This window comes from Lactuca sativa, chromosome 5 (assembly GCF_002870075.4).
Source record: "Lactuca sativa cultivar Salinas chromosome 5, Lsat_Salinas_v11, whole genome shotgun sequence".
NCBI classification, from domain to species: domain Eukaryota; kingdom Viridiplantae; phylum Streptophyta; class Magnoliopsida; order Asterales; family Asteraceae; genus Lactuca; species Lactuca sativa.
The window spans coordinates 214,892,982-214,919,966 of NC_056627.2; the positions used below are offsets into that span (position 1 = coordinate 214,892,982).

General features: G+C 33.5%; 3 protein-coding genes and 1 long non-coding RNA gene across 4 annotated transcripts; all 4 read left to right on the forward strand.

Moving 5' to 3' along the window:
• Positions 1–3,755: 3,755 nt before the first annotated feature.
• Positions 3,756–6,376, forward strand: LOC111913842 (uncharacterized). Its single transcript, XM_023909552.1, has 3 exons — positions 3,756–4,842; positions 4,938–5,510; positions 5,694–6,376. Exons 1-3 carry the CDS (start codon positions 3,756–3,758, stop codon positions 6,374–6,376), a joined length of 2,343 nt encoding a protein of 780 aa, XP_023765320.1.
• A 3-nt stretch (positions 6,377–6,379) lies between these two features.
• LOC111913843 (uncharacterized) lies at positions 6,380–8,051 on the forward strand. Its single transcript, XM_052771884.1, has 2 exons — positions 6,380–7,849; positions 8,028–8,051. Exons 1-2 carry the CDS (start codon positions 6,380–6,382, stop codon positions 8,049–8,051), a joined length of 1,494 nt encoding a protein of 497 aa, XP_052627844.1.
• Positions 8,052–8,838: 787 nt separating this feature from the next.
• On the forward strand, positions 8,839–9,295 carry LOC128126266 (uncharacterized). Its single transcript, XR_008224051.1, has 3 exons — positions 8,839–8,971; positions 9,042–9,123; positions 9,211–9,295. It is a non-coding gene; the product is annotated as an uncharacterized LOC128126266 (long non-coding RNA).
• Positions 9,296–9,383: 88 nt separating this feature from the next.
• On the forward strand, positions 9,384–10,304 carry LOC111913874 (uncharacterized). The gene is made up of 2 exons (XM_023909587.3): positions 9,384–10,003; positions 10,066–10,304. Exons 1-2 carry the CDS (start codon positions 9,658–9,660, stop codon positions 10,149–10,151), a joined length of 432 nt encoding a protein of 143 aa, XP_023765355.2. The 5' UTR covers positions 9,384–9,657; the 3' UTR covers positions 10,152–10,304.
• The last annotated feature ends 16,681 nt before the right edge of the window (positions 10,305–26,985 follow it).

Sequence of the window (26,985 nt, forward strand, 5' to 3'; positions counted from 1 at the left end):
AAATCAAAGGACCGATATTATGGGTTTCATGGTGGTAAGAGATTGCATTCACTTCTGTGTGGCCATGAACAAATCTATAAATCATTTTGATAAGATCGAGTTGTGGAGGATGGATGGAGATGGAGATTGGACGAAAGTAGAAACTTCTTCCCTAAAAGAGCATTTGTCTCGTGCTACCCACCCACACCACTATATGAGGAATGGAAATTGGCTCATGTATTCTGGATCCGAAGAGTATTTTTACGTACTAGATACCAAGAATCATACTAAAGACATCATGTGTTCCATTAGCATTGCTCTAATCAGACCAATAGGGAAATACATGGAGACATTTGTGTCACCTAATCAATATCTCAAGTAGCACCTCCATCACATGACTCTTTTAACCTTAGTCGAGATTCTTGTTTTTGTCTTCTAATTCATCACAAGTCACTCTAATTATACTTATATATTAAAAGGCATCGTGTTTAAGAACAGTATCTTTTATGTTATTTAGATTTCAACCACATCATTTCGATAATATTAAACATTTGGTCCCTGTTTTCCCAACAAACGTGACGTTCCTGCAACACCTACATCGTTTTGATTTCATAAGATTGCCGACAACTCGAAGAATCCGTTGACGTATTTCAGGCACGTTTCGTCCGCCACCACTAAATTACATCATCTTCTCCAACACCGTCTCCACCGCCTGTACCCTGTGGTGTAAGAAATTTCGGTAAGTTGTTGTATGTTTCGATTTTATTATGATTTTCATTCAATTACGCTTCTTTCTAATCCTAACGTCTTTTTGAGCGATGTCTCAAACGTTTTGGGTTTGAGGATCGACGATTTGCCGCCCAAGATACAGGATTTCGATTTGTTCAATGTCTGTCGTCAATGACCTCTGCACTCAATTGTCGCCACCAATCGCTCGTGTTCTCTGTTGTTGATTGGATTTACGGTATGTCATATATTGTTTGTAATCGATATTGATTTTCTATATTGCTCTTCTTTCAGTTTTTTGTCCACTTTTAATCATGGCAAATTATTATTATCATGTCGATTTGTAGTAGCAACAAAAATACTTTAACATGAACATAATGGTAATTCCAATACTAATGTATATGTTCGTCGATCAAATTTCAGAGTCCAGAATTTTAGTTTTCTTGTGACCATTAGAAGAATATTGTTACCCACAGGAAAATGTCATATGATTCTCACATAAAGAACGAAAATATCTCAAGTATTAAACATAAAGAAACTAGATCCTGGTGTGAAACCCTCCTGTTAATTGTATGGGCCTTACATTTTGTGAAGGATACATAAGCCTTATATATCTAAATTTCTCCAAAAATGCCCCTGGAACTATTTTTTCACCTAAATCACAGAAAAACTTTCTAGGTTCTCTATTTCCATGCAAAATTTCTTCAAATCCTTGAAAATATTAATTGTAATTTTTTCATCCAAAGCTCTGCCTCCTGTCAACAAGACAAATAAAAAAATTCCTAAAATACCCCTGGAACTCTTTTTGTCCCAGATTTGGAATTATCCAACGGTACGTTTATATAGGGTCAGTCCAATGTCATAAATCAATCTCCCTTATTGTACTAAATTGAAATCCTTAAAAAAAATTCAAATTTTATGTAATTTTGATGACTATGCCATCTTTTTAGAAAAAAAAAAACCATTAGTTATTGGTATGAAACTATGTTGTTGTAATATGGAAAGATATAGAGTGCACATTTTAGGCACAAAGGTTACTATTTATACTTATACGATTGAGTTGTATTATATTAACTTTCAAACAGAGCTTTTAAGCATTCATCACCAAACCAAAGTGTTTTAAAGCAAAACAAAAAACATGATGACATCTTTCCGATAAAGCTGCACCAAAATACCACTTGCTTCACAAAAGTGTTTTTATAAGTTTTAACCTTCAAGTTCATTTCCCCCCTCGTAACAAGACCAAATATGAAAACTTAAAAATTCAAAATAAAAATGATGCAGCAACAACCAGATCACCCTTCTCCTTTGACACCGGATTAAGCCTCGGCAAATCTGTAATCCATATAATAAAATATAAATTTCAATTTCCAACACAAATAAGTTTTGACAATAAAAAGATTAAAATTCAAAACTTTACAACTTATAGCAAAACTAAACCTATGATAGCATTATACTAATAAAAAAAACTAAATAGATTGGCATTTTAATTAAAAAAATGACAAAATTGGTATCCAATTTCAAGATACTGTATACGTGGAGTCAATATACCAATGAAACACAAATTCTCAATACTTATTTACAAAAATAGTCCATGGATTTGGACTTTTACCATGTTTTTTCTAAAACTGGAACCAATTGCTATTACTTGCAATGATTCAAAATTCCTATACCAAAACATAATTATACTTATATATTGTTCAAACTAAAGGGAATAATATAATTTCAAACTAAAACAAAAATATAAATTTAAGAATTTACAACTAATTATATGATAAAAAAAACATAGAAAATGAGCAGAATTAAATAGATTCCTGACACATGACCATTTTGTAACAAATTGACATGGAAACCCAAGAACTATTTAACGACCAAATCTGTAAAACTATATAAAACCCCCTTGGGAATGAGTGGTATAAACCCTTGTGCCCTTGGGACAATCTTTCATGTCTCCTGATAGTTTTACACCAATTGGAAGTTTATAAGGGTTCAAATTGTCAAGCATTAAAGTATCACCAAGGTTATATGTATCTTTCACTATTGCATCATTGGTGAGAAACCTGACTTTTGTTAATCAGAAAGCTTCTGTTGATTTGTTATTGATCCTAAAAAAATGACCTATTACAAGACGAAACAAAAATAATTAACATTTTAAAATGAAATTCAATGTAAAGTAATTATGAATTGTAGGTAAAATGGGTTTACAAGTAGTTTATTTTGAAAAAAGAAATTATATTACATTTTCACCAAACGACAATAATGCCTTTAACCGTATTTAATAATGCTAGAAGCAAAATTTACGTAATAGCTTTTCTATCACAAAGTTTTCAAAACCTTATAAAACTATCTAGCTCATAAACATACAATAATTATGTAAATAAAAAATATAGTAAAAGGTAAGTTTCTCATTACATTCTATATTACTCATAACCATTACTCAATAAAAAAAAGTAGCTGTACTATATATTGCAATTTTGTTGATCCTATCCTTCCAACTTCATTCAATCTACTAATAATTTCTAAGATCATACTACATGCCTATTAATCTCTTCTCAAATGTGTTAAAACTACTCCAATAAAAAGTTACTAATCAAAAAAATTTGTTTCAAAAATACTTATTTAAAGTCTAATTTTCCAATTTAAATTCATACAAATTATGTTAAAGGTCGATAACTTTTGGATTTCCATTTCAGTAAATGCTTTCTTCAAATGGCTCCAAAACGACGACATATGGCTTCTACTTCCAATACGATAGTACCCTGCCGTTCACGTCGATCATGCAGGAGTTCACTTTTGGAAGAGATACCAACATTGCCTTTTTATTATGACTGTGGGAATTGTACCTGCATATGTGAGTATTGTGGGGCTTTTTTTGGTATCATGAGAGAGTATTGTTTTTATCCCGAGCCAATCATCCACGATATACAAAATGTTGTAAGTCGGGTAATGTAGTTCTTCCTTACCCTCTTCGTCCACCTAATGTGCTTATGCAATTCTACGAAGACGATCACTTCATGCATAACATAAGAGCATATAATTCCATGTTCTCTATGGCGTCTTTTGGTGCAAACGAAGACGACTCAATCAACAAAGGTCGTGCACCATATGTGTTTAAGGTTAGTGGTCAGATATACCACTGGATAGGATCTTTTTATCCTCAAGATGTTCATCAACCCCGTTTTCTCCAATTGTACATGTGTGATACTGAAAATGAGGTTGCTAATAGATTTCATTCGTTTCATGGTGAGGGGGAAGTACTTTTATCTGCAGATGTTGTAGATTCCTTAAGTCATATGTTACATACACATAATGAGTATGTTCGTACATTTAAGACAGCGAAAGAAATAGCTCGGTCAATGAATTTAGATTCATATGGTGAACGTTTATTTAATGTTGTACCTGACAGAAGATATGGGCCACCGGCCCCTGGAAGTTTAGGTTGTATTGTTTGTGGTGATGATGTTACTGGGGCTGTCTATGACATTGTTGTCTATTCGAAATCTGGGTCACCTCATCGTGTCAGTAAGCTTCATCCTACTTACATGCCTTTGCAATATCCATTACTATTCCCATACGGTGAAGAAGGATGGTCTCCTACCTTGCATCTACGTATTAACTCCAACAGAAGTTTGACAAATAATATGTATTACAGTTATCAAATTCATGACCGACACACTTACTCTCTTATTTTACGTTCACGCCAGCTTTTCCACCAGTATTTAGTGGATGCCTATACTTGCATTGAACAATCTAGGCTTGACTTTATTGAACAACATCAACAACAATTACGTATAGAGTACATCAGCGGTGTTTACGACGCTTTGTCCAAAGGTGATACACATAGTCGTGTCATTGGAAAACGTGTATTTCTACCTGCAACTTTCATTGAGGGACCAAGGTATATGTATAAACACTATCAAGACGCTATTGCCATTTGCAAGGTTCATGGTAAGCCACAATATTTCATCACTTTCACTTGCAATGTTAAATGGCCTGAGTATAGAAGATACATGGATGCTATTGGTCAACGAGATATTCAAAACAGACCAGATATCATTGCACACATCTTTAGAATCAAAGTTCGTGCTTTCATTAACTTCCTTAAAGAGGAAAAAAAATTTGGAGATGTTAGTGCATGTAAGTATTTGTTCTCTAATTTCATTCTTCTTATTTTTAGCCTTTTATTCCTTTTATGTCTTATATAACATCTTATAAAATATTTTTATTCACAGATCTTTACACCATTGAATTCCAAAAAAAGGGTTTACCACATTGTCATACATTATTATGGGTTACATCACCCTTTAGAATTCAAGAAGGTGCAGATATTGATAAATACATTACCGCTGAGCTTCCTGATCCTACACTTGAACCAGCACTATATAGGACTGTTACTACATGCATGCTACATGGTCCTTGTGGTTCACTAAATATTGGTGCCCCATGTATGGTAGATGATAAATGGGTTAAACGGTTTCCTAAACCTCTCAACCCATTAACAACTTTTGATGAAAATGGTTACGTGCATTATAAAAGACGTGTTGGATCATATCATGTCTTACAAAGTGGGGTTATAACTGATAACGGCTTTGTAGTGCCGTACAATAAACGTTTGTGTAGTCGCTTTGATGCTCACATCAATGTAGAATATTGTGGATGGAATATGATGATTAAGTACTTATTTAAGTACATTTCAAAAGGGGTTGATCGCGTTCGTTTCACTCTTCAAACATCAGAGGCAAATATTACTGCTTCTTCCTCTACCATAACCGTCATTGTAAATGAAATCAAGTCGTTTCTTGATGGTCGGTATATATGTCCACGCGAAGCAGCATGGCGAATCCTCAATTTTCCCATTCATGAACGAGATCCACATGTACAAGTCTTGGCCGTCCATTTAGAGGGGATGCAACCTACTATTTTCTAAGAAAATAGTCAATTAGGCTCTTTAATTGATACCCCCAATTTTGGTGTTACGACTTTAACAGAATGGTTGCACAATAATCAACATGATGTTCGAGGAATTGACTTGACATACAATGATTACCCTTCTAAATATAGTTGGGACAACAAAGATAAAAGATGGATTCATAGGACTACCACGACAAATACTACCATTGGCAGACTTGCAGATGTACATCCAACTGCTGGGGAGTTATTTTATCTACGGATTTTACTTTTCCATCAAAAAGGATGTAAATCATTCTATGACATTAGAACCATTCGTGAAAACACATACTTAAATTTTCATGATGCATGTGAAGCGTTAGGGTTAACTGGTAACGATAAAGAGTGGCTAACAGCATTTAAAGAAGCATCATCTTGGGCAACCTCATTTGAACTTCGTTCTCTCTTATGTCATCTACTTTTGTATTGTGAAGTAGGAAACCTTCTTTTGTTATGGGAAGCCGCAAAACCTAAAATGGGCGATGACATAGCCCATACATTCACTTCCAATTCTACAGATCCCAATGTAATTCTACGTGTTGATACACTAGAACAACAAATACTTCTCGAAATTCAAGAAACTCTACTAGCTTCAACACCTTCCAAATCACTTACTGACTTTGGATTGCTAATGCCATCTCCATCTCTACTTTCCTTTCTCAGAAATTGTCTTCTTCTTGAAGAGACTAATTATGATACAAATCTTTTGAATTCTCAAAATTAATCCATGGTATCACAATTAAATCTGGATCAACTTACAATTTATGAAAGAGTTGTGGATGCACAACACAACAAAAAGCAACTTCTATTATTTATATATGGAGCTGGTGGTACAGGAAAAACTTTTTTATGGAAGACTATACTTTCATATTTTAGATCTAGGGGAAAGATTATACTGGTTGTTGCCGCCTCAGGTATTGCATCCCTTTTGTTGCCTTCAGGTTGTACTACTCATTCTAGATTTGTTATTCCAATTGACTTTACAGACAAGTCTTCCTATAATATTAAAAAAAAAACACAACTAGCAGAACTCCTAAAGAAGACTTCTATGATCATATGGGATGAAGCTCCAATGAGTGATCGTCGTTGCTTTGAGTTTCTAGATAAATCACTAAAATATGTCCTTGAGAATGATAACCATCTTTTTGATGGGATGTCAATGCTCCTAGGAGGTGACTTTCGACAAACTCTTCTTGTTCAACCTAGAAGTAGAAAATCACAGATAATTAGCATGACTCTACCTAATTCCTATCTATGGTCACATTTTACAGTATTCAAATTGCATCATAATATGTGTTTATCCCAAACGGTCAATTCAAATAAGGATGTTGATCGAATATCACAATTTGCTTCATGGCTTCTCGATATTGGAAATGGAAATATCGGAACACCAGACAAGAATGATCCAGAAAGCACAAACATTATACAAATACCTCATTGTTTCCTTATCGAATCAGGAGACAAAGGATTAGAATCACTAATACATTTTGTATATGGAAAAAATCTATTTTCCAATCCATCACCTAAAGAGTTATCTGTTAGAGCCATTATTTGTCCGAAAAATGAAACAGTTGACCAAGTCAATGCTTTAATTCTATCAAAAACTAATAGTCAAGGGGTGGTATACAACAGTTGTGATTCTATTAAATCACATACCCATGAAAGCTTAGAATTAGATACCTTATATCCCCAAGATTATCTAAACAACCTTCACTTTTCTGGTATTCCTTCACATACATTAATTTTGAAAGTTAATACCCTAGTTATGCTAATAAGGAATATCAATCAAAGAGAAGGTCTTTGTAATGGAACACGTTTGATTGTCACACAATTATTACCATCTGTGATTGAAGCTTCCATAATAACAGGAATATTTGTTGGGAAAAGGGTGTACATTCCAAGAATAAAATTTGTACATAATACGTCTGACCTACCTCTCATATTTATCAGAAAACAATTTCCTCTGAAAGTATGTTACGCAATGACTATAAAAAAAAGTCAAGGCCAATCTCTTAAAAAGGTAGGTTTATACCTCACAAACTCTGTTTTCACACACGGACAACTATATGTGGCTTTGTCAAGAGCTACCTCACAAGATTCAATAAAGATTTTGCTACAACAAGAAGAAGCATTACCATTCAACTGTACTAGAAATGTCGTCTTCAAGGATTTGTTATCAAGGATTAATATGCAAGAGGTTATTACACCACATTTATGTTTTCAATTCATCTAATTACTAAGAAAATTCTATCACCCATTAACATCTTTTCTACCTATTTTGCAATTATACTTATTATAATAATCTAATACCTAAAATATATGCTACGGAATCCGTGTAATATGTAAACATTAACAATGTTTTTTTTTGTTTGCAGAGCAATCTCCTCAATAATGGATAGAATATCAAACCTTCAATTTGGTTCACCAGGAATTTCACTTGAAATTCGTGTCTTGCGAAAATGGACATTGCAATTTAGAAAGCACGAGACATGGTTTATCGTGATTGATGCACATGTAAGGATATATATATATATATATATATATATATATATATATATATATATATATATATATATAGACACACACACACACACACACTCTTCTACAAAGTATTCATGTATAAAACCACCCTAACACATTTATTTGAGCAGGGAGATACAATTCAACTACTAGCACAAAAGAAAATCAAGGAGGCAAAGAAACTTCATTAATAGTCTCTCGATGTTATCGTATTAAGGACTATACATGCACTGAGCCAGACAAATATCAAAAGGTGTTAAATCACCCAGTACAAATGAATATTGGTGAAGCATCAACAATTGAGGAAATTCCAAACCACAGTGCCCTTCCTCTAACATGGTTCCGCTTCAGTCCAAGATCACACTTTCAAATTATAGTAGACAAAAACTTGGAGCATCCAGGTACATTTATAACATCAACCCAAACATCATCACTTCTATGCAAAGTTTTCTACTGTTCTAAATTTCTAACTAAAATTTAACTTACAATTACATTCAGATTTTATAGGCGTACTCATCGACATGAAAGATCGCCAAAAAAAAAAACAAGGAACCTTTCATGGTTATCACTTTAACTGATGAAAAGTAAGTACATATCTCTTCATACCAAAACGTATTACATATTTTATTTCCTTTAATAAATATTGATGACAACACCGGTTCAAGTGCGGAGGCGACTACCATACTCTTATGAAAGGAATGCATAGATTCGCCAGACAAATTTAATAGAAATGCCCTTACATCAAACTCTAACACGGTTGTACTAGCTTTCACCAATGTCAAGTCCACTATGTACAATGGTAAGTAATAACGGACCCTTATTATACTACTCATTTCGCACTAAACTAAAATACCATCTTAACTAAACAGGAAGATTAACATTGACAAGCACCAGCGCAACACACATGTACGTCAATCCCAAAATACCCGAAACAGACAAACTCATTACAAGGTATGCTATACTGCTTCTACCAAATCTCAACCATAGTTAACCAAACTATAGTCTATATATTCACTAACAAAGTTTCCATAAATACAGATTTGGTACCCAATTTCAATCAAAATCAACAACAGTTGTGATAAATAGTACATTACAACATTTAAAAAGCTCAGATTTCTCTCAAATAGTGGTAAGTACTTTTCTTTTGTAAAATACTACTATTTCAAACATAATAGTCACTAATATACATCTACCACATCTTCAAGGACAAAGTATACATTTTCAAGTCCATACTATCTGATATCACATTTAAAGATGTATGGTACCACGTAGCATGTACCACATGTGGTAAATCAACCCACAAAAAAGGTGATGGATGGTTTTGTGTTTCCCATGGGCCCATAAATGAACCAAAACTTTTGTAAGTACTCCCTCTCCCATGTAAACTTTAAGTATCTATAAAAAACACACACACATTACTTCTTTTTCCACATATATAAAATCTCAGCAGTACTCGTAGACAATACAGATACCACAACAGTTTTCATGTCTAACGAAGCAACTCGTACTTTGTTAAATGCAAGTGCACAAGAACTCATTGACCGCTTTCCCAGTCAAGATAGAAAAACTTTGCCTGAACCACTCGAACATTGTAAAGGGTTGACAATGAATGTCTATGTGGAATGCAAAAAACTATCATCCACTAATAATATATGTTTCACAGTCACCACTATCACTGACATAAAGACTCCGCAACCAACAATCATATCAACAAAAAAAACACAACCAACACCTGCAGCAACAATGGAACAACAAACCTCAACAACTATGGAGTCCCTCACCCCTACTAAATCACGTGAAACCGGAAAACGCATTCAGATGGAACAAAGAGGTAAAAACAACTTAAAACAGTTTATTCATATCTTACACGTAACAACATCTTACATTTCATAGATACACCAACAAAACCACGTCCCAAACGAGAGAAATACAAAAACCATGGAAAAGCAGAGGACGGAACACATGCCAAACAATATTGAAACTATGTGATCTTTTCACACCGTACGTATAGTTAACCTATACTCTCTTTATATATTTTGCTTTTCATCCATATTCAATAAAACTCTCATATTATGTTAACAAACAATAATTTGTAAATATTCAATAGAAACTATCATATTAAAACAAAAAAAATACAAACAATTGTTGTAATCATTTATTGTATCTATGAATTAGTATGATATCTAATAACTTTTACTTTTTAATTAGTAGTATTTAAAGTGTCTAATGTTCATCATTATAGCCGTGTGTTCATGTCGTATAAAATACAAGTCTATTCTACATTGTAAAACCAATACCTTTATGACCTACTTCGATTTTCAATCATTTAACAAATGCACCTACTAAACAAACTTATTTCCCGTTTTAAAGATTTTCATGGCTAACATATTTCTTCAACTATAGCCATGTATCAAAACCAACAACTAAAAACATTGAACTTTATCACTATTACACCATCTATATTTTGAAATATGTCTCTTCACTTATTGGTTTGATGTTTCACACAATTTCTCGTCCAAATTCAATATTTCAATATCGCCATCAACACCCACTGGTGCTCTATGCTACTGTCAAACGTCCACCTTAAACGTGACCCGTGGTTCACCACGGGTTCACACACTAGTTTGCATTAATCTATAAGACATGGATTTTAGTAATCTCCAACCACATGTCAAAGGAGGTGGACTAATTAATAGTATGTGGAAGAACATTAGTCAACTCTTGGAACATTAGGAAGCCTTAGTATATCAGATAGTTATTACTAGACAAAACTTCAAAAATGGTCTCTGTGGTTTCCAAAAATATCAAGTTTAGTCCCTAAGTTCAAAAAACCTCACAGATGGTCCCTGTGGTTTCAAAACTTTTAACATTTGGTCCTTCCGGCTAACTCCGTTACCATTTAGCCGTTAAGTCAGGGGCATTTTTGGCATTTCACTACACAGGGACCATTTTTGAAGTTTTTGCCTTATTTAAAAAATAATTATTATAATTATTTAATATTAAAGGGTCCCACCCTCTCTCTCTCTCTCTCTCTCTCTCTCTCTCTCTTTTGGTCCATCATCTACAGTGTTGAGTCATGGTGATTTTTTTGAGGAAATCCACAGTCTGTGTCTTTTTTCCATTGTTATACCCCCATCCACTTATTCCCCAATTCAGATATGATGAACAAACATACACACTTCTCGCCTCTTTGATTTCATCTTCAAGTGCTTAGCTCTCGATGACAACACTCTTCCAGCGAAAGGAATTACAGTCGCGAAACACAAAGCCATTAAGCTTCTAGCCAGAAAATCAAACGATATCCAAGTTCAAATCAAGCCACCCCGAAGCACCCCTCGTTTGTATTTCTCTGTCAATCAAACCCAAATTCCAGTCCCCGACCTAGTTCTGTTCATCAACGGGTCCGACCACCGTCATTTCCTTCGTTCTTGTCCTCAAACACATTCAACAACAAAGAAACATCATAACAGTGAGTTCATTCAAACTAACCTCCGAAGAGATTAATCAACTTGATTCCTTTGATTCCTTACTGGGTTCTTCTCATATGACTTCAAATCATTGAACTTTGATTTCGAAACAAAAATCAAGATTGATTTCCAAAGGATTTGATTCTCTGGTCGAGCGGAGGCAATGGTTTAGTTGACAGGTGGTTCGATTGAAAAATGTTTTTGAATTTAGGGAAAAAACCCAGCAGGAGATGTTGATTTAGTGTATGTATCTTTGTTTTTCAATTGATTGGGTGAAAGATGCACATATGATTTGGATGAAGGTTTAGATGATTTAGTGTGTGTTTGTCTTTTTTGGATTCCGAAATTGATGCTTCCTCTGTCTCCCTCTATTAGGGATTGAGTTCTGATTCAGACATCACTTGAGACCTTCAAACGCATCGACGCTTCAGATTTATATTCACGTCCAGATAACAGTTGATTTTCATGCATCACTTTAGTTCTTCAAGTGTACTGAAGCTTCAATCTTCAAATCCAGATCTATGTATAGATCAAGCTTCTGATACCATGAAATGTTTACTGGAGAGAGAGAGAGAGGGACCCTCTAATATTAAATAGTTATATATATATTTTTTATTTTTTTAAGAAATAAGACAAATCTTCATAAATGGTCCCTGTGTAGTGAAATGCCAAAAATGCCCCTGACTTAACGGCTAAATGGTAACGGAGTTAGCCGGAAGGACCAAATGTTAAAAGTTTTGAAACCACAGGGACCATCTGTGAGGTTTTTTGAACTTAGGGACTAAACTTGATATTTTCAAAAACCACAAGGACTATTTTTAAAGTTTTGTCTTATTACTATATGAATGTTTTCCTTCAAAAGTTATATTTCACTTATAACACCGATCACGGTGCCCATCTATCGCACCCTGCAGTGGTGATGTGTTACCGCAAGTGGTACGGAGAACACGACACTGACTGGTGGTTGAGATTGTGGTAAGGCTACGGCACAAAAAAATGAACCTTGCTCTTGACCGGCTTTTAACGGATCTATTAGAAAAAAATTGTTTTTTTTCCTATATTATAAATAAACAATCTCACTTCTCATTTTAAAACACAATACAAACACCAAACACTTATAATTCCAAAATGTTTTCATTGTCATCCACTTCGTCGGATACATTGGCGTTGCGAGAAGTGGAATTTATTGGGGATGTTATGCGAAAAACACGCGTTTATTTACAAGAAAATAAAGCCAAAAGTTCACGTTGAATATTTTGAAGACGAGTTGTTCGACGATACAGATGACAAATCGGACATGTTTGAAGAAGATTTGGGCGAGGATTATCATGAAGTGGCAAGCGACGAAGATTAGGCACCACTTACAACTCTAGATTATGTTTTTTTGTGTTTTTAATTTAGTATGTATTTTTTTAATTTATGAAGTACTTTCCATTTATTAATTTTATATAATTATATTTTATTTAATTAAAAAAAGAAAAAAAATATGGGTGTGGTAACTAAACCCACGAGTTTTGTGGGGTAAAAAAATGATTTAACGCTGACGTGATAGACTGAAAGTATAGTGAGGTGTTGTATAACACTCATGCACGGGTCTAATCGTAGTTCTAATACAACTAAGTCACATAGGTGAAAAAGAAAACTAAGTTTATGTTCATTTTATGATGAAAAAAAGTAGAAACGCTAAAGCACAATCACCCTCTTCATCTTTTACAGCCATCTCTCTCAAAAACTGTAAATCCCATAATCAAACCTATATTATGTCTCATACGGTCACAAATACCAAACACTTGTTGATCGAGTCAATGGTGAGGACCCCAAATCTCATTCCACACCGGTCAATATATTGATCAATCTACTTATGGGAATGATGTCTACGTTAGATATGTGAGGTGTTTGAAGTGGATTTTCCAAAAAGTGTATCTCTATATACCAAACGGATCCTACATTCGATACGATCTTACCTGTTATTCCTTATCAGCTATATATCAGTATTCTTTTAAGATTATTGATAAATCTGATAAAAACATTATAATAATTAAACTTTATAAGTATAAACGAATACAAAAGCTTAGTAATATTTGTATTCAGGTTGTTTTAAAGGGACATCTTAAGTGTTAGTCACAGAGCTAACTTTCGTGCGAGTCTTCCACCTAAATTAGGTGAGTGCATAGTTACTTTCATGAATACGATTTAATATAAGTAATTATTAAAAAATATTAAATATCTATTGAAATTTTAGATGTGAATTAAATGTTTATTATATGTAATATTTGTTAAATGTATATTTGATAATATTCACGGTGTGAACTAGATATAGTTATATATGTGTTAATGTGTTTATATGATATTATTACATGATAATCTTAAAAATAAGTATTATTACTGAAAAGATTATTGTATATTAAAATATTTGATACTTTGTGTTAAATATGTACACTAAATTATAATCGTGTGTCTAAACAGAGTTAGTATTATAAGTTGATTTCAAGGATTGTAATCTTGTCTAAGTTTAAAATAAGATGTATAAAGATTATTTAGATTGAGTTAAGTTGGATAAAAGAATAGTTGCATACCGTATTATGATAGTATGGTATAAATAGGAAAATGATTTTGTGATATGTGCATATATATATATATATATATATATATATATATATATATATATATATATACACACACACACATATTACATCATATCTTAATATTTTTAGCCATTTTTATGCTCATTATAGGACATCAGATACTTAATCATTTATATGTTGTGTTGTAGAAGTAAAAGACATGCTCGGAAATGAAAACGAAAGAAGTTAGAAGCTAGGAACTTGGATCAAGGCTAAAATTAAGAAAAGTCTCCTTACCACGATGTAATCACATTACCACGACGTGGCGTTTTGAAATCTCCCGATAAATCTTGAAGACTTGTTGAACACGCGATAAACCCAAATATCATGTCGTAGTGGACTTACCACGACGTGGTGACCCGACTTCGGGAAAAATATATATAGAAGGAACATTCCTCCGAAAACCTGACTTTTGCTTGAGCTTTAGTCGACTTTTGAAGGCCAAGAACACTGTTTGGAAGCTTGGAGGTGTAGAAGATCGATTAGAAGCTTGATTTTGAGAGATTGGGGCAAAACTTCTTATATTTACTTATTCTTCTTATGTTTGATCATGGATTACAAGTTGAATTTCATTTTTACATGTTTTTTTGCTGAAGTTATGGGCTAAATACCCTAACTTTCTTTTAGACTAGGTTACTTTCTTATTATGAGTTGATTTATGGATTGGATTATGCTAAGTTGGTTATTTGTTATGTTAGCTTATTAAAGAATCTCTCTATATTTATGATAACTACTTTTCTGTTTATTGTTGAGTTTAATTAAGTTTGCATGACCTATCTTACTTGATTGACTTGAATCTTATGATCTTGTGACTTGCAAAATTGTAGGACTAGTGGTTTGGCCAAAACCTAGGGTTATATAGAATAGTAGGTAAGTAAACGTATGAGGTAATATATGAGGACCAATCATATATTGAGTTGATTTAATTAACCAAATAGATCAACCCATTATAAGTCTAACATAACTCGAACCAAACACCAGTAAATTTGTTAGTTTATCTGCTTGATCACCATATGAATGAGCTTATTTGCTAAAGGATTAGGTTAGTGAACATTAATATGGTCATCTTAGGAATCAGTAATCAACGAAGCATTAATCAATTGCACTTCCATTAAATCAACCATAATAGCAAGTACATCGAGTCTAAACAAAAGTCTCTCGTTTATCTTGATGAACATCATCTTTTGTGTTTCTTGCTTTTAGTTTTGCTTTATGTTTCATTAGTTGCTAATAGTTTCGTTTGAAGTTTTACTTTGATTAATTAAGTTTCTAGTCTTGAAAAACTAGAGAAGACCCCTTTTAATTTAATAGTAATTTAGGTAATTTAGTAGATAAAACTAGCTAGTAATTATGTTCCATGTGTTCAATACCCAACTATTTGTGCTATTCTATTTTCGATTAGAAACACTGCCTTAGGAGTAATAATTAGTTAAATTAGTTGGTTAAAACTGGTGCATAATTATTTCACATCATTTTGGAAATTGATTATAAGCATTATACTCTTGCCTAGTAATGAAATAAGATATTTAAAGGATGATTAGTTCAATTTAAGTCGACATAGTGTTTAGTTATACCATGTGGTGTAAAAATATTACATACGCAGGGAATTATGTTGATTTTAGATATTGTAATCTCGTCTAGTTATATATTAAGACTTAAAGGGGATGTTGTTGGATTAGTGTCTAAGTCCATAGCTATTTTGGTATGTACTTGACCCGATTATGATCATGGTCCTTTTGGGTTGCCTTCACCATAGCAATATGTAGGATGAATTAAGGAGAGAAAGGTTTAATTATGATTTTTTAATATATTATAAGAATGATATATTAAAGGAGAAATCATAATGTTTAATTAATATTAGTCAAGAATTAATTAAGAATTAATTTTGTGGCTAAAAAAGATTAATTAAACTTAAGGGACTTATTGTGTAATTATAAGATAATTACATAGATGGGCTTATGGACTCCATAGAAGGTGGAGTGGACGAATTCTATGGGGGAAACCCATTAGAAGTCATCCAAGGCTTCTAAAGAAGGAGTCCATGGGCTGCTTCGGGCTTAAGCAGTCAAATTAGGGTTTCCTTGTTAAATAACCCTAATTGCCTAAGTATATAAGGAGCCCTTAGGAACCAAAAACGTGGCTAACACTTGGATTAGGGTTTCCAGCCGTTTTTGGTGCCTCCCCTCTCTTCTCTTCTTCATCCAATTGCTTAGTGGTGTTTGTGACTCCATTAGAGGTGTGGCACTTGAGGCACTAAGCTTTTTGAAGCCAATGATTAGATTGTTATTGCTATATAACAATCAAAGGTTAGATCTAAACCCTATTTTGTGTTAATATGATTAATTGTATACTATATCTAGGGCTTATAGCTTTGGATATTCAATTGCATATTCATTAGACAAATTATATCCAAAAGTTATTAGGGTTTGCATGTACACCATAGGAATGATGTATTGCCTAATATCCATCAGTGGTATCAGAGCCAAGGCTGTTTGTTTGATGTATTTGATGCTATAATGGATTATTCTTGCTTAAAAATCGAAAATTAGGGTTTCTGGGGGCTGGACTCGCCGAGTCCATGGCTGAACTCGCCGAGTCCATAGTGAACTCGATGAGCATGCTTGACTCGACGAGTCAGCTGGCCAGAAAGAGGTAATTTCAGGATTTTGTGCTTCGTTGGCTGTGGGATAGTTACCAAAACGTTTTTTATTGATAAAAATCATATTTTTATAATATTGTGTGATTATCCTTGCCAAAATAAAAGATAAATTCATATTAATTAAATAATTATTTCCTTATATGATTATATTTAATTATTTGAATTATTTGAATTATTTGGTGAATTATCTTGCAAGAAATTGGACTAGGTCAAAATTAGATAACCACCAATTAGTTGTTAATTGCCTTATTTGAATTTTTGATCTAGTATGTTCTTGATAAAGTTTGAAATAGTTTCAAATTACTCCCTTTAGGTTTTATAGTTTAAATTTGAACTTAAAAGTTTTGTTTTTGAAATTTAAATAAGTTAAACCCTAATGTTTTGAAAAGTTTCAAAACATGCCCTCAAGTTTTGGATTTTAAAATTAATTAAAAGTCTTAATTTGAAATTTTAAATTCTAAAACCCTAGTAATTTGAAAAGTTCAAATCACACCCTTATGGTTTTATTAATTAATTAAAGTTTATAATTAAAAGAGATTTAATAAACTCATAAAGTTTTGGTTTACATTTAACTAAAATAAAAGTATAATTTACTAAATTGAACCACCTAGTATTTTAAAAGTGTAAAATACACCTTATACTATATACAACATTAAAAGTCTAATATTATATATATATATATATATATATATATATATATATATATATATATGAATAAACAGTCAGTCTTACCGTTAGTAGGCCTCATTCACAAAGCTTGTCTATAAGGGGTGTTTATGGAAATTGCCTATAAAATGGCGATTGAATGGGTATCCACTCTTACCCACCGCACTCTTGACTAGTGGAGGGTCGTTAGCCGAACAGGTAGGATAGGAAAGAAACCTTCCATTATAAGTATAATGAAGTACAAAGTAACTAAATGCTTTTACAAATTTCCAAATCATAGTTACTTTAGGCAAAATGTGAAATTGTATGCTAATCCATGGAATTACACTTCGTGCCCTTGTCAAACGTTAGTGGATCGTGTGTGGTTAACCGGCACACTAATTTGGGGATGACATTGGTAGCGAAGGGTGACTCGATGTTTGTCATAGATCAATGGAGTGTGTGTGGATAACCGGCACATTGATTAGGTGATAGTAGCATTGAGTGCACCACGTGATTCGTATGGTTATTCACATGTTATTTGTGATCCTCAGCATCCCAGTCACAAATAGTAGGGCATAATCGAGATTAAACATGCCATTGAAAAGTTCAATGAATCTCAAAAGATCTAGGAGTTTCAATTCATTTAAAACTTAGACTTCCTTTTCGTTTTTCATGGTGGAAATTGGTAAATCGTCATTTACCTACCTTCAAATATTCAGCAACTAGATTACGACATCCCTCTTCTAGGTTGTAGAGTATTGTGTTGGATCCTAGCCTTAATAATTCATTTGGGTGTTTTATTAAGGACTCAATTAACTTAACTTGAATTTTCTCCCGTTTTGTAGATGTCAAACAAGTATGGTTCTCCTAAATCCCTTGGAACAATCTTTCCAAATGAAGATGATGTTCCATAATATGATCTAGGAACAAGAGATCATGCTTCACTTCCTCCACCTCCGACAATTGTTCTCCCTAACCCACAAGTTCGAAGTCGCTCACTCAAGCCCTTTTAGCAAGTAAACATGAAGATGGGAAATCTGTGTGTGCATACGTCTTAGAGATGAATTCACACATTGATAGGTTAAGGATGTTGGGTGTCGATATCTCAGAGATATTGACTGTTGACTGGGTTCTTCAGTCACTTCCTGAATCATATAGTGATTTCGTTAGAGAGTACTATATGATGGATCACGACGTGACCCTCATTGATCTCACCTATTTGCTTATAGTTGCTGAATCAGCAATGATTTGGCATGCTGGTCAAGCAAATTTTTCTAGTGAATCAAACTCCCAAACTTCAATGGACATTGAAAATGATGACATTGGAGATCTAGAAAAGGTAAACTTTGAGATAGTTCCTTGTATCATTCCAAAAGAGTCTATTTGCTTTTATTTCCAAGAGAATGGGCATTGGAGAGGAAGCTGCCCTATTTACCTGAGAGATCTAAGAGATGGGAGAGTCAATACGTATGGCTCTACTTCAGGTAAAATCCATTATCTAACGTTTTTAAGTTCCTATTCTAGATTCTTAATACATGATGTGATAAGATTACATTTTGATGTTTTGTAGGATCGAAGAAAAGAGAGGAAGCTTAAAGGAAGAAGTGAGCTGAATCTAATCATGAAGAAATGGATTTCGATCGCATTGCTTGAAGATTGGATTCTTGAGCTACTACTTGGAGTTAGAATAGACTGCTGAGAAATATATAATAACATAGTTTTTCAATTGAATTTCATTGTAAGGACAAATTTTTTCTGCAATAAAATGAATTTTTTGATTTTATCTTATTTATTTATCCTTGCAATGGCGTGTATGAGAAATTGATGTTTGAAAGTTTCTATTATTAGCAATAATGGATTTGATTCTTAATTATGTTATTTGTGGAAATATCGAGAATTTGCCAAATAAGGAGAGTTTCTCATCGCCCAAGTTTCAATTGGACAGAAACTTGGAATCATAAAACTTGGTTGTGTGATGAATGAGAAACTTTATAATTGGAAATTCAAGACTAATTCATTGACAAAGAGTCAAATGAAGGACTATGAGATCGAGTTCGCAATGTTGTGCATCAATCAAGTACACCACAAGAGTGATAAAGATATTAGTCATTATCTACTAAAGTTTAGTAAATGTGATTATACTTATAAGATTAAGTGTAATTCTGAGTTAATTGAAAAGGTTTCAATGAATAGCAAAACGAATAAAGAAGAATCAAGTAGGCAGAAAGATAAAAGTTTCTCCATTCTAAGAAGAAGGCATAGTACCTTTTATTGTGTTTTATGATAAGTCTTAAAGATTAAGAACCATATCTCAATTGGTCCTCTAAGTGAGTCTTAGTACATTTGTATGTCTAAGAAGAGGAATCGAGAATTGTGGAAATGGTTAAATCAATAAGTCAACCATACTTCGTTCCAATATCGAATCTTAGAGTCATACTCCAAGATTGAAAATTGAGTGACAAGTCTTAAGTAGGTTTATAACACTCAACAAATGTGGAATTTGGAAAAGTTTTCTTATTCTTGCACATTTGAAATTGGTAAGTTGTGCTGTCTTGGATAAGACAAAGACCAACTAGAACCAATTATGTAAAGTGTTTTGTCTTGATAAGAACTACACTAAGTCTTGAATATTTGTTTTGTCTAGGAAAGTTTACTGAGAAGAGAATCATATATGTCAAGAGGTCAGTGGGAGTTTTAATGATCTCGAAAAAGGTTTCAAGAACAAATCAAGAATAAACCTTATCAATCATCACTAGCACACGACTTGAGGTTTACAACCTATCGTGTTGACATTATTTTGTTTATGTGCCATTCCAATTGAGTTAATTATGTATGTGAGTTCTATGAGTTCTCATTTAAATGCATAAAGAAAAAGCGCCTTGATTGATGGAAAGTACATTGATAAGTTGCTAAACTACTTGAAAGACATGGTGGGCACTCGTGTTACCATAAGGCTAGAAATCAAGAAAGTTCAATCCATATTGGATTTGTCGCAAACTTGGTTTTGGCAAATTCACATGGATAGGAACTCATACACCATAAAATTTAAGTGTCATAAGATTCCCTCCTTCATGAAAATGACTGTGAGGAAATGCTTTCACTAAGAGAGATTTTAAGAAGATAGCAATTATGAAAATTGTATTCTCAAATTCGATTATGGTTACGGCATCCCTTTCCATAGTTCGAATTGTGAGATTTGCCAATTAGTCTAACATTTGGGACTTATTGATATAAGTTCTGAATTGTTTAGACACGCATATGAGCTATCTAAGGCAAAGGTGTATAAGTTTAAGAAGCTTAAATAAAGGCTTATCGAAGCATCTGGTATTAGAAATATGAACTTCATAAATTCAATAGGCATTGTTTTCTGGAAGTCCAGCTGTTTTTTGAATACATGTCAAAGCTAATGGGAGCATAAGTGTTATGCTTATATGATAATAGTCATCATGATAGTGGGAGCATAAGTGTTATGCTTGTATGATTATTATGGCAAGTATTGCAAGTTAGCAATATTAATTAAAGAAAAACAAAGATTCAATTTGCAAAGTTGCATGGGTTGAAAAGATGTTTTGCTATAATTATAGGAGAGAATATTATACTTTGTTTCAAAATCTAAAGCTTAGATTGAGAAATTTTAATAAATTTAGTCAAAGGATACATAGTGTGTTCTCAAATTTCGATTATGATTACGGCATCCCTCTTCATAGTTCGAATTGTGAGAACGTGACACATAAAATATTATGGCAGAAGATTGATAAAGTATCATATCTTTATGTAAGACATTATGCATCGTGTCTCATACGCTTCGGGTATAGGATCGATTGCAAATGCTATAATATTTGACCATTCTAAAATTTTCCAAATGTCTAGTGCATTAAGAGGGAAAAAGGACTAGAATCGGTTTTGACTAAAATAATTAAACAACTATCAAAGGACGATCCAAAGTTCGCTAAGGATTGGTCGCTTGTGAGTAGTTGGAAGTATGGTATTGGATGCACCATATCGACATTATTATGAATAGATAAGATTCTATTAAGAATGAGTTTTCATATGGCAAATATGGAAATGTTTCCATATTGGGAGTTGGATATTGAGAATCTATGTCTAGATTAGAAAATTTTATGCAAGAAGGATGTTCAAAGGAATGTACTTTGAATATGAGACTTCACGTCTATGGAATTGTCTTATAACAATTTTCGATAAGTATTTTGTAATTTCATTGGCCAAGTCTTGGTGACTTTTGTGCTATGACTTTGTGAAAGGATCGTTGCATAAAATGTTAGAATCTAGCATATTCTAGTAGTGGCAAGAACCTTGTGGTCTAACACTAATGATAAGGATTGGGAATTGTGAAATGAGCATCATTGGAAAAAAAATCAATTGATCTATCTCACAAAGTAAGGACCATAGGAAACATAGTGTGCATGCTTTGTGCATGGGACATCTATCATTGTAATTTGAGTAATAAGTTGATTTTCTGAAACAATAAACGATGAATAATGAGTAATCAATATGGTGTTTAAATAAAAATGTGTTATTTACTCCCACAAGTTTGGGGTCGTATGGGATTAAGTATTATTGTTGTGTTTCAGTTTGCATGTTTTGACTTCCAGAATAACTGGGTTATTCGAACCTCCACAGTCAGTCATACTTTGGAAGTAGGTATGAAGCAAGATTGTCATGAAAAGTCTATAGATTGTCTGAAGAGTTTAGACATAGCACAAGTTTGCTTCAGAGTTCATGAGTGCTTTAATAAGATTAGAGTATTGGATGAAACCCACGCTCCCTTGGATCACTTCATGGATTTATCACGGGTGATTAGTGAGACAATAATATTGTATATTCTTGAAACCGATACATGTAAGTTGTTATTTGTTGGCCGGTTGCACATTGATAATAAGAAAACGCACCAGTAACTTGGTGTTATAAAACTTATTGTTTTGTGTGATTCGATCAGTAAATGCAAGCGAGCATTTGAGTTGAGGTTTATCCATTCCTTTCACCCAAAGTGGGATAAAAGAGATATATGTTGGCCCCTCGATTATTTAGTGATGACACCTAAGCGCTTGGTCATGTTCAATTGTAGTCTGTTGTCAATCATCATAAATCGGAAGTCGGGAAAGAGTATAGAGAGAATGATTGAAATTCGTGTCTTATGTCTATACGATATCTTGAGAATGGAGGAATATATGATCCCTTATCTAAAGGACACGCGTATCTGATAAGATCAGAGTTGAGAGCGGCTTTTGAAAGCTACGATTGTTGATCAAGTTCCTAAGTCATACGGAAAATAGTTATTAGACTAATCCAAGTGGGAGACTGTTGGATTAGTGTTTAAGTCCATCACTATTTTGGTATGTACTTGACCCGATTATGAGCATGGTCCTTTTGGGTTGCCTTCACAATAGCAATATGTAGGATGAATTAAGGAGAGAAAGGTTTAATTATGATTTTTTAATATATTATAAGAATGATATATTAAAGGAGAAATCATAATGTTTAATTAATATTAGTCAAGAATTAATTAAGAATTAATTTTGTGGCTAAAAGAGATTAATTAAACTTAAGGGACTTATTGTGTAATTATAAGATAATTACATAGATGGGCTTATGGACTCCATATAAGGTGGAGTGGACGAATTCTATGGGGGGACCCCATTAGAAGTCATCCAAGGCTTCTAAAGAAGGAGTCCATGGGCTGCTTAGGGCTTAAGGAGTCAAATTAGGGTTTCCTTGTTAGATAACCCTAATTGCCTAAGTATATAAGGAGCCCTTAGGCACCAAAAACGTGGCTAACACTTGGATTAGGGTTTCCAACCGTTTTTGGTGCATCCCCTCTCTTCTCTTCTTCATCCAATTGCTTTGTGGTGTTTGTGACTCCATTAGAGGTGTAGCACTTGAGGCACTAAGCTTTCTGAAGCCAATGATTAGATTCTTATTGCTATATAACAATCAAAGGTTAGATCTAAACCCTATTTTGTATTAATATGATTAATTGTATGCTAGATCTAGGGCTTATAGCTTTGGATATTTAATTGCATGTTCATTAGACAAACTAGATCCAAAAGTTATTAGGGTTTGCATGTACACCATAGGAATGATGTATTGCCCAATATCCCATCAGATGTGTAGTTCAATTAAGTTTGAATATTGGGTAACATCATATTAAGGGTGTGTGTGACATGAACAGAGATTAGAACTCTGTTATGTAACACTATCAGGTGTCGATGTACAGATTACGTACCGGAGTACGATATAGTATTCCTTTGGATAGCTAGATATAGTGGGTCTGATCAGGAAACTGAAATGTTATGTCTGGTAATCTACCAGAGTAAGATGACAACACTTAACCATTATATACGGTCTTTTGAGTTGCGTTGCTAGTGTGGACTTATAACTCACATAAGTAGATGAAACGGGATACCATATTCATCAAATACTCTGATGGACTAAATTGTCGTTATGACTTACACCAGCCAAGGAAGCCCCTAGTTGTGTAGTCAAACCATTGCTATAAAGGATTTATCAAGTGAGTTGATTCTTCCAGATAATCATGGATTAGGATATGTGAGGATCGGTTTAGATGGGTATGTATGGGTGTAAGGTGTTATAAATATCTAAGTTATGGGATGTCACAACTAGCATTTTGCAAGGAAAATTCTACTCTCATGTAAACATCATCTACTGTGATACTTGTAACCCTAATTTGATATTATGCACTATGCTCATTAAATGACAACAAACTTAATCAAGGTTCACAAGTAAAGTTCAAAACCTTATACAAAGCATCTCATATAGTCAACTATGGGTTGAAAACCCTAAAAATCCCGATTCAAGCATAATATGAACTAGGATTCTCTTATTGGGCCTAATGGAGCAATAAACCTTCAATTTGACTATTTTGGGCCTAAGAACTCTAATTGGGCTCTAATTGAGCTCACATTCATAAAACTATAGCATTTTGGGCCATGTGGGCCTAAAATGGTTTTTTTATTCCTAATGGGCCACAACTAATTCCATTAGCCTAATGGGCCGTAAACTACCTATTGGACTTTTATTGGGTCGTGAATGCTCCTAAGGGCCCAATGGGCCGAAAAATATTATTGGGCTTCATAAAATTTGGGCCAAGCCAAGAAATAGCCCAATCCATTCCATTTCCATTTTCCTTAGCCCATTCTCGACCCAATATGTTAAAAAAAAGAAGAAAATGGAAGAAAATTATCTATCATGTATCTAGATAATCACATACATCTAGAACTCTATTATACATCATGCAAATTTTCTAATCTCTTTCCCCCCTCTCTCTCTAATTACGACCGAGAGCCACTCCCCACCATCATACTTATCCATTTTCAACACATTACACTCTTTAAATTCTCCAAATAAAGCCTCTCAATTTCCTCTCTAAAAATCATGTGTTCATGTATGTATGTCTAATAATTCTTCCACAAGATCACCTCTAGGTAAGTTGTTATCACATTCAAATGATTTGTTTCCATTTCATGCAAGAATTCTCACCTATAAACACTCTATTTTATGATCTAGCTTCCTAGAAACATTCAAGTTTCAAAAACTCTTCCTAAGAAGCACTCAAGACCGAAATCAACATCATCTACTCTCTTTCTTCACCAAAAACCGAATCCAAACCTCAATGTTAGTTCATACCCCCTTGTTTTCGGCTTTAATATATATTGGGGGAGAATACAAGTTGCTTATGTGGTAGATCTAAGTATTATGCATGTTTTTGCGTGTTTTTCTTGTTATATGTTGTGAAAATGTGATGAAATATTATAGATCTCGAAAACTCTAACAAAAATGGGAGAGATTTGTAAATTAAAAACACTATAAGAAACATACTATAAAGACGAAAGCTTAAAACATGTTTAAGATGTTGAAAGACTAAACAAAATCATGTGCAAGGGCCATTTTTGACAAATATACAAAAAGATGAGACCTTCTTGACATTTACAGTTTTACAAGGGCCAAAAGAGTCATTTTATTTTAAAAATGGGGATATTCATGGTTTTAAAGGGGCCAAAAGTGTAATTTTTCGTATAATGGGCCATATTATGGGCCTTCACAGTTTATTGGGCTCAAATTGTAAAAAAAAATTATGGTTTTTGTGGACTAAAATGTCATTCTATACAAATTTGAGCGAAAAAAATGAAAATTTACGGTTTTATGGGCTGAAAATGACACTTTACTCAAAATTGAGCCTAAAATGTTAATTATACAAATTTTGGGCCAAAAATGTCATTTTTACCAAAAATGGGCTGAAAATGTAAATTTTTACAATAATGGGCCGAAAATGAAAATTGTAACCAAAGTGGGCCAAAAATCTCATTTTATTAGAATTAAGCCCATAAATGTAAACTTTTAAGTCCTAAAGGACCTAAAGTGTCAATCTTACCAAAAATATGTTTAAATTGTATATTTTTGACTTAATGGGCCAATAATGTCAATATTACAAAAATTAGGCCCTTTATGTTATTTTGGTAAACAATATAGCTTAAACAAATTTAGTTACAACAAATGGACTAAATACATCGATAATACATGTATTGGGCCTAATACTTTCGTTGCATGGTTAATGGGCCTTAGTGGTTCATTTACATGTTTATCGGGCCTAATACTTCCATTACATGCTTATTGGGCCTTTGTGGTCCAATTACATGTTAAATTGAGCTGAATCATAGATCACATGTTTATTGGGCCTTTATGGTCTATATACATGCTAATTGGGCCTGGACCATACTTCACATGCTTAGTGGGCCTTACACGTCCTTTGGCATACTTATTGGGCCAGAATGTCACTCATATGTTTAGTGGGCCTTAGCTGTCCCTTTACATATCTATTGGGCTTCATACATTCACATACATACTTTTGGATTTTCAAAACTTAAAACATACATGGGAACATTATACATAGTGTAATTCAATACTCGCATGAAAACAGTTAAGGATCTAGTGAGACATGTCGGTTGACACCTTTTAGTGTATGACCGTAGCCTGTAGTTATAACCAGAGTCTCCTGGAGGTAGAGCGAGAGTTTGTGTATAGATCTATATGGGGGTGACACCCCCACACCTGAGCTGTTCGCTACAGTTAGACTCTGTCAGTCTACGGTGACAAACCTTACCTTAAACAAATCGGCGTTTGAAAACGCCAAGACAAGCAAACTAGTCATTATCAAGCATGGTTACAACGGCTCACATAGAGATCAAAACTATCATAACTTCACGGAATACAAATACAAAGTGTGACGATACGAAACATGCATACATTAACATCAAGTCTTAGGGTTTTACAACCATGATAGTTTTAAAATCAGAAAATATCATGTAACACCCAAAAATTCAAGCCAAATTTAAACATTCCCAAAACACTTAAAACCATCTAACATTACATAGTTTGT